The sequence below is a fragment of the Toxotes jaculatrix genome, chromosome 8, assembly GCF_017976425.1.
Source record: "Toxotes jaculatrix isolate fToxJac2 chromosome 8, fToxJac2.pri, whole genome shotgun sequence".
Taxonomy (NCBI): domain Eukaryota; kingdom Metazoa; phylum Chordata; class Actinopteri; family Toxotidae; genus Toxotes; species Toxotes jaculatrix.
The window spans coordinates 12590353-12599285 of record NC_054401.1 but is presented as its reverse complement, the minus strand read 5'-3'; the positions used below and the strand labels follow the sequence as shown (position 1 = coordinate 12599285).

The following is an 8933-nucleotide window of genomic DNA, read 5'->3' as shown; positions in this document are numbered from 1 at the left end:
AGGTCCGATGGCACAAGTAAAAAACAGTCTTGGGAAAAACTACATGTACTGGGAAGTGAGAGGAGCTGTATAATTACTGTCTGTGGGCATTATACAGCACAGATGCCATCTCCATCATCACTAAAATGTGACAGCGACAAAAACCTGAGGGCAGACAGGACCTAAATGAGCACCAAGACGACATTAGTTCACAGTGTGTAACGCCCTGGTGTAGCAAAAACTTGCCTGTAGAAGTTCAGCAAAGTATAAACATGAAAACAAAACCGACAGGGGAGCCACTCGTTGGCTTGTGTGTGCGCCCTCTTGAAAACACACATCCTGTGCAATGCTGCAGGTGCCAAATCCTCCATCAAAGGAAGATGAGTCACTTTATGCACACCACAATCAATTTCTTAATGATGGTTATTATATGATTGAGCGGTAGTCCCAAATTGCTTACATCCAGTTCCGTGCCCATACTAAAATTAGTAATGATTGTCATCAGCCTGTGTAAATCAGTGTGCTCATGTTTTTATTACAGTTCATTATGAATAGTATATGCACTGCTGTCAGTATGCACTGTCGCTTCTGTGAATGTGTTTGTCTGCTAAACTGTAAAAATAGTGTTCATAATATTTAATGATGTCAATTATATTAATCATATTGCTCATAGTACTATTTAATGTGTCCACTTGATCAAGGGCAGCCTTGTCACAAGTTGGTGCGATTTATTAAACACTACCATTGTGCGGAAGGCAGTCACACCTGTGACTGGATAAATACAAATTCTCCTGCATCAGTACATTTGACAAATCCTAGGCTTTGACCAGAAATGGACACACTTGTGTGACCATACTGGCTCATGGTGGGACACCAAACATGCTCAGCCAGGTTATGGATGGCAGAATGAGCAGAGCTCTGGTGCGCCCAGGTGGTGACAAAGTGTGACTGCAAAGATACCAAGTTAACCTGCAGGATTTGTGGGCTTCATATGTTAGCACTAAGTGACAAACAGCTTATTAAAAAAACAGATAATAATAACAAACAGATAAAACAATACTACTACTTTCTTGGGCGGACACACTGAGGAAATGTCCAAAATAATGTGAAAGCACATACACACACATGCTTGCACACGCACACAGACACACTCTACTGGATCGTGTGCTTGGGTAGCAGAAAGCCCTGACGTTGTTCATTAATCACTATGTTGAGGTTTTGATGCCACAGCAGGAATGGAAATGCTGGTCTGACTCTCATAGATATACTATACTGCCTTCATCAGCTTCACTTTAAAGTCCAGTGCTGGGAGAAGTTAGACTCAGGAATGAGCCTGACTGGTCATTTGCAGAAATGTCAATATGTTTGTATTTCTGAAACTTGTCACCCAGTGCTACAGTGTCACTCGTTTATGTTTTTAATAGCTTTTGGAAAACAGTGGAGGTTTTATGAGGAGGTTTTGGCTGTACTTGTTAGTAGAATCAATTCACTGATGGTTTTTAGCCTACATTTCATGGGATTTTTTGGGAATAAGACAAATATAGAATATTACCAGCCATGTGCTTAAATACTAACACCTTATGTTATTATCCTTTCTTGATAGCACACACAGATGACCTATTGCTTAAATTTTTCTTAAAGATTGGAGGGGTGGGTGCCAACAAATACTACTGGGCAATGTGTAGTCACAGGCCCGTGTAAATAAATCATCAAGAAAGCATTGAACAGTTATGATTTAGACTGGTGTGTCTGCCTCACCAGCTCAACAGGTAAGGACCCATAGAAGTGGACTTACAAGGGTGGGAAGTTTGATTTTTTATTTACTTATTTATTCTTTTAATCAGAGCTCAGAGTTTAGTGACTGTGCAGGTGCCTTTATTTTTATTATTTGCATAATAGGGATCATTTACATGAGAAATACATTGGACCTCATTCATCAAGATTGTGAAAAGAAGCATGAAATATGCCATGGAAATGATCCTGGATGCCTGCCATGTGTGATTAATGAGACATCCTCACTCTATCAGCCGGAGAGCAAATCATACATCAAAAGCAGCTGTGGAATTAAAACCATGTGGAACCAATTCTACATTTACATACGACATGTGTGAAGTTAGACCTGCTTGGTGAATCATAGCTTACACAAAGACAGTCTTGGCTGAGCTACATTTGCATAGTTTACATACATATGCAGACTGCTGTGTAAAACAGAAGATCTAAGATACAGTCTGTCACATCAATGTTCAACAAGTGTGATTACAGGTTGTCATATAAGCCTGCAATCTCCACTTTCAAGATTTACACATAGAAGCACAGATACAAAAGATACACACTGAAAATTAAAAAGGTTAGATTTAATAGACACTTTATAAAAAAAAGTCCAACAAATGGGAAAAAAAAATAATTTATTCCGTCACACAGTAACAATTATGACTCCGATTGCCTTCTTCATTACAGCAGTGCAGATGATTTTCACTGGTCATCCTGTGAGCAACAATCTTTTCAGTGGTATTCACAAGTGGGTAGCCTCTGTGTGAGCTCTCAGAGTCTTCTGGCCTCACTGACAGCTTCCTGCACTGACATGAGCTCAGCTCTGGTTTGAACCTAGGACAAGTTTCAGGCCTCGCTGCACTGTGCCGTCACGGTACGATGCACGTTGCCTTTCGGAGGGCCAGGTAGCCCGTAACAACATCAGTGGGGAGGAGGCGGATGTAGGAGAACTCCTCAGAAGATGTGAATCGTAGCTTTGTCTGAGGGTCTGTGTAGTTTGCCTGATGAAAGACAGGAGAGTATTCAGTGTGTGCTTTATACAAGACGTAGCTGAAGTAATGCTTTTCCTTGTTCAGCCACGTTTTTTAGCAAACAAATTACTCACTGGGAGTCCAGAGATGTCTGAGTATTTCTTGGCTGGCTTCAAGGAGGGGGGGGCATCTATGCTGTAGTCTGTAAACACAGAAGGATCATGCACTGAAATTATTATTGAAACTGTAACTTTAACCAAGACAAATTGAATGTATTACTTTCTTGGCACGACTTGCTATTAGTGATATTCAGTTTCAAATTGGACACTGGTATAATAAAATCTCTATGCAATGGAAATATTTACTTTTACTTTAAAATAGCAAAACTATCATTAAAAGCTTGTAAGATTTATTACAACTTAAAATTATTCATAACATAATTATTGTTACTCTGCATTAACAGAAACATAAATGTGGGAGAATTAGGAATATAGAAATAGGACCTTATTGTTTAGAACTAACGAATGTAGCTGATAAAATAAAATACAAACACTCACAGTTGGCATCATTGAGCTTCCAGGGTAAAGTCCGTTCCAAAGCCAGAATCTGTTTGAGATTCTTCCAGGTCCGGTTCTTTTTGCCGGCTGCTGCTCCACCAATCCCAGAATGCTGCCAAGATTGAGACAGGGAAAAAAAAGAGAAAAGAAACTGAGGAGGAAGCAACAGAAGCAGATGAACTTAAACCAAGATGGACAGAGATGCTCACCATGAATGTTGGGTCTTTGAATGGTGGAGGCTTTGCCGTGGACTCTGCTGTGGCAGCAGTGGGACCGCTGTCTACTGATCCCACTGCCTTCACCTCTGACACTGTCTCTGCTGCTGTTAGCTGATGAAACATGAAAAAACAACAGCTCTGTTGATTTTAAGCAACTCCTTTTACACGTGTTGCGAATGTAAACAAAGTCTAAGGTGGGATACACAGAGTGTAATCTCAAACCTAAAGATGCGATTGAACTCTGTAATGAATATCTTATGGCATGAATGATGCTTCACAATCATATCTGGGGGTCACAGATGAAACTCGATATTCAAAAACATAAAAAACATGTGTACTGCTCTAATCGAGTCACTGTTTTTGCACTAGGAAAGCACACTACACAAACTATAATCCCGTATCCATACTACAATTTTGTACACTGCTTATTTGTGCTATACTCCTTATTTGAACTTGTTGGCTCTGGGTATTCGTCTTGCATTCCCTTGTGTGATGTCCTGTCTGATAGTAGCTTTACTTATTGTAAAGACATGGTCCGGTTACTCTGTTTACAGATTAATAAATGTATTTACACCTCTTCCATCTCCTGAAATAATGCGCCTTTACGTTTTTGTTTATGACGCTAATATATGTTGTATTTGGGCTTTTGCAGTTTACAAGAAAGGTGACCGGTGTATGAAAACTGTAAAGCCAGCACAGTAATTTTAAGCCAACGTCGCCGTGTGTTTCTCTTCACCTGTGTCTGTGCTGTCGGTGTCGCTGTCAGCGGTGCTTTCTTCTTCTTGCCGCTGCTCCCGGTGCCCTGCTGAGCGGCTGAGACCGCCGGGCTACCGGGACGTTTCTTCCCGCGGAGAGCGGCAGAGCTGGCGGCTGCCGGCTGGGCTCTCACGGTTATGGGTATCTGAGATGCCATTTGTAGCGATACCACATCAAAATCGCCTAGATCCACGATGAAAATGCAACTTTCTCACTCGACCCTTGACAATTTGACTGTCTTCCATCCGGCTTGTAAACATCGTCTTAACCGGATATAGAATTAATTCACTTCCGGTGAATTAATTTTAGAAACTATTAAAAATATTGGTGTAAATGTTTCACTTGTGCATGGAAGTAACCAAGCTAATTAAATCCTGACATCATGTCAAAAAAAAAAATCAAATCAAAACAAAAAAATTTTGCACAACTGTAAACTTTTTGGTCTTGGTGGGAAATTCGTACAAATTCATAGCCACGGCTAGACTGCATTTTCTTCAGAGCTTTTTATTATGCTTTATTAAGCCCCTTTTTACATGCTGTATATTGCACAAAAACAGTCTGAATATACATTTATCAAAATACAAATGCATAAAACCAAGGCTTGATTTGTTATATTGCATCTATAAATATTATATACAACAGAGAGCATACAGAGCTCTTGTTGTACTGCTGATTGAGTGTGTGTTTTCTACAGATTTCTTGTAGAAGCAATGAATTACTTTCAAGGTATGGGAACAGAAATCAGTCTTTGGCATTGCGGATCAGAAAAGTTGCTGGTTCTTGATCGTGTTGAGTCTTGCTTTTTCAGCTGCTTTGCATTGTGAGCTGCCCACTGTGCAATCAGGGGATTAAAAGAGAAATCAGAAATCAAAACTCAAAATTTCCAATCTGCAATTGCTGCATTAACATTCTGTTCGCGTCATAGCCACTGTAGAACCACACACACACACATTTATAAATTCGGCCTGGTTAATGGCAGTGGGCCTTTTAGTTTGAGTGGTCCGATAATTTATGTAATCAAATTCAAAGCGCTTTCCATGAGGCACTGAAATGCATTAAAAAAACATTTTTACAAAATGAATAAGAAAATGAAGTCAGTTTGAATCGAAATAAAAACGAGAATAAATAAATAAAACCAGCAGTAATATTGATAATACAGTAAACAGCAGGCTTAACAGCAGAGACAGACACACTTTCCTGTAAGTGGAGTCTTGCTGCCACCGTGTGTTTCAGAAGTGGTTCTGCACACAGAAATCTGTGCAGACTCTTCATAATGGATGAACACTCAAAGTGAAGACAATTACTTTTTCGGCTCCTCAGCAGACCTAAGTGATAAAGCTGCTATCTTTCCTCTGAAAGTGCACAGCATAGTTTTTCATATTCAGCTGTGAGTTTTTAGTGACCTGAATGCATTTTACTTTTCTGCCTTTTCTTGGTCTCCTGTCTAACTTATCATCTTAAATAACTAAGAAGCACATTTTCTTCTCAACTCTATTTCTTTTCCTTCTTTGTCCTCTTCCTCTGTCCAAGTTTTATCCTAAATATACAGCAACATATTGCTGTTACAAAGCACAGGCTTTTCTGGATTGATGGTAGTTTAGTAAGCAGTAACCCACAAAAACAAAAGGCTAGTTATGGTTCTCCACTCCAGTTCCAGCCATGTTTTGGGAATTATACATAAGTCAATGTACAGATATATTTCTAGTTAGCTTAAAGAAACAACTTATAACCAATCAAAGCCATGTACACAAAAATAATTACATTTTCCTCTTAAAGAACCAGTAGTTCTGTTTGTATGATAAAGTTTTGTTCCCTAGGCAGATGGCAGATAGGTGTGAGAAATCCTTTAGAGTTTTAAAATACATAACTTCGTCCAGTAGTCTTTTTTGTTGTTTGTAGAATTGCCATACCATCCAGTTATTGTGAATGTGGGCACACTTTCTGTTATCATTCTGTAGAACTGTAACATTGCACCCATTGGCACTCCAAGTTTCTTTAGCTGTCTTAAAAAACTGTCTTTGGTGAGCTTTGCTCTGGATGTTGGATGTTATTGCTACACCAGCCGACTTAGAGGACAACCTCATTTCTATAAGCTGTCTCATCATTGCTAAAATCAGTCCCACTGTTGTATCATCAGCAAACAGTTATTTTTGGTAATTTTTACTGCATCAGAGTGAGACACTGAAAACAAATAAAGCTGTAAGAAGTGCATACAGGTGCAAAATCAACAACACACAGGAAAATTTGTAGAAAACATTTCAGAGCACTACTTTAAGAGCTTCTTCAGATGACTTGCACTGTCACCCAGAAGAAGGTTAATAATTAAAAATAATTCCTATAGCCTACTCTTCGTTCAGATTGCAGTGAAAACAACCCACAACCCAATGGCTTGCAACCTGTTATCCTTAAATCATTGGTCCAGTCTTTTTAGGCAAAAGCTGATTTTCCCTTCTTAACCTTTTTTTTTTCATCTTGTTGTGAAAGTGGTAGAGGCCTAAAGAAAATAAACTATCAGTTTTTTATCCCAGCCTGTGGGTTAGGAAGCAACCAAACAAATTTACTTAGACCTGTGAAAGAGTGGAAGTGAAAAATTTTCCTTCACAGGGATCTATAAAGTAGTGCAGGTAAAATTAAACAAGCTTGCCTGTCAGCATAACTCTGCAGGCTGAAGTGGCCTCCGGTTATCTGCTGGTTGTTTAGATCAGGATGCCATGCCTTGGGAGGTACATGGTTAGTCTCTTGTCACTCAGTCACACTGTTTCGCACAATCACCTTTGAGAGGAGAGTGCCTCTAGCATAACCATCAATCTGCACTGGCCCACCAGGGAGGGCCCTGTCAGCATCCACAGATCTAACCAAACAACAAAGATGTACCACATCCAAACTCAACACTGTGCCCTCTGAGCTGTTGTGGAGACCTTGATGAATTGAGGGATGGTGGTGTAATACTTGTATGTGTGGAGGTGTATTTGTTACACACAGAGAGAAGCTTTACTGCTACTTTTCTGTCCTTGTCCTGTCTTAAAGTGACTAGAGGACCACACTCGCAGGGGAAATGCTGATTCAGAGGAAGGTCTTTCCGAACGTCTCATTCATATTTCAACACTGCCATACTGCTGCTGCCAGCTGCATGAATAAAGTATATCTAGAGACTTCGTGCGAGCTCAATTGCAAACAGATATGAATGTTTTATGGGTGAAGTTGAACTATGAGCTGTAACTGTGGGGCATTGAACCCAAACACCCCATTCCTATGAACACATCACCTTCTGTATCAGGCAGACAGCAGGCTGGAGCAACATGCTAGAACCAGTGACATCAAAGTAAAAGATTTTGCACCAGCTGTACTCAGGCTTATAGTCTAAACACACCTGGGTGCTACAAAGAGCTCTTCTGTCAAACAAGGGAATATGTTCTCAGCTTTCTGTGATCTTGAAACTGTCCTGTTGCAACTGTTGAAAAGACACAGAAAAAGCATTTTCACCATAAATTTCTTGATTTTCTAGTTGGCAGACACATGTGCATAGATGCTCCTAGGGATGTAATTTAAAAGCAAGTTATGTAAGCCTGTTGGTGAAGTTTTCCGCTCTAGTGACTCCGGGTGGTGTGCAAGCCAAGCATCTAAGCCACGGCCTGAAGCACAATGTATTGATCTGTGACAGCTGGCAATTGACTGGTGTTGGATATGTGACAGTGTTTGTTGTGGGAATGGATAGCTCTCACGTGTGTGAATGCATGCGTGTGTGTAGGCAGAGCCTGCCAATTTGTATATATGTAGAAAGACAACTTGAATTTGTATGAGTCTGTGTGGTGAAGAAGAAAAAATATACTTGAGAAAGAGTATGCTTTTAACCTTTCAGCCATAGTAGTTAAAATGTTTAAATATATAAAGCATATACAAACTGTATATTTCACGCCAAACAGTTATCAATAGAAAGATAACCACCAGCGCCTGGTATTTTTCAGTTTAGCCTTGCATTGCAGTTAAACAAATTTGTATGGCTCTGTTAAATTATGAGGTGTTTAGCACCTTGCTCAAGGGTGCTTCAGTGGAGTTTGGGCCAGGAGGACAGAGCCCTTCTTTTTTCTTGCCTGGTCAGTGTTTAAAACTTGTCAATCGCAAGCGTGCTTCTTTAATCTATATGCATGTTGTACAAAGCATATGAGCAATGTTTATTTTGAAAGAATAACAGAAATCAAACTGCTTTGTCAAATTAAAGCCTTCGCAGCTTTAGAGTGAATTTGGCTGCAGCTACAGTATGTTTTCTCTTCCAAAAGAAAGATATAATTAGCGATGACAAAAAAAAACCCTTGGTTGTGAGAGCCTTTTGCAGATGCAAAATGACTAATACAAGATGGCAAGCTTGTCGGGGGAGAATGTAAATAGGCTATGTATCACATATTTAATCATTCATCGTGTGGAATCTTGCTTCCTGAATACATTCTTCATGCCCTGACCTAGAAGTGCAGCTGTATTGCTATTCACATCTCATCAAGTTGAAGCAGGGTGTTTTCTGTCTGTGCAGGTAAAATGTTGAGTCATAAAAATGAGACACAGCACCTCACTGACTTCATTATGTGCAAACAGGAGTTTGGCAGTGATGCTGACACAAACCAATTTGCATGTGTAACTCTGGGAAAGTGGACTGACACCATATCTTGCACATCATATATTGGCCACAG

General features: G+C 39.8%; 1 protein-coding gene across 1 annotated transcript; it reads right to left on the bottom strand.

Annotated features, from left to right (window-relative positions):
• Positions 1-2363: 2363 nt before the first annotated feature.
• On the bottom strand, positions 2364-4509 carry ino80c (INO80 complex subunit C). The gene is made up of 5 exons (XM_041043459.1): positions 4232-4509; positions 3487-3606; positions 3278-3389; positions 2855-2922; positions 2364-2750 (listed from the first exon to the last, which is right to left on the bottom strand). Exons 1-5 carry the CDS (start codon positions 4406-4408, stop codon positions 2619-2621), a joined length of 609 nt encoding a protein of 202 aa, XP_040899393.1. The 5' UTR covers positions 4409-4509; the 3' UTR covers positions 2364-2618.
• Between the last annotated feature and the right edge of the window lie 4424 nt (positions 4510-8933).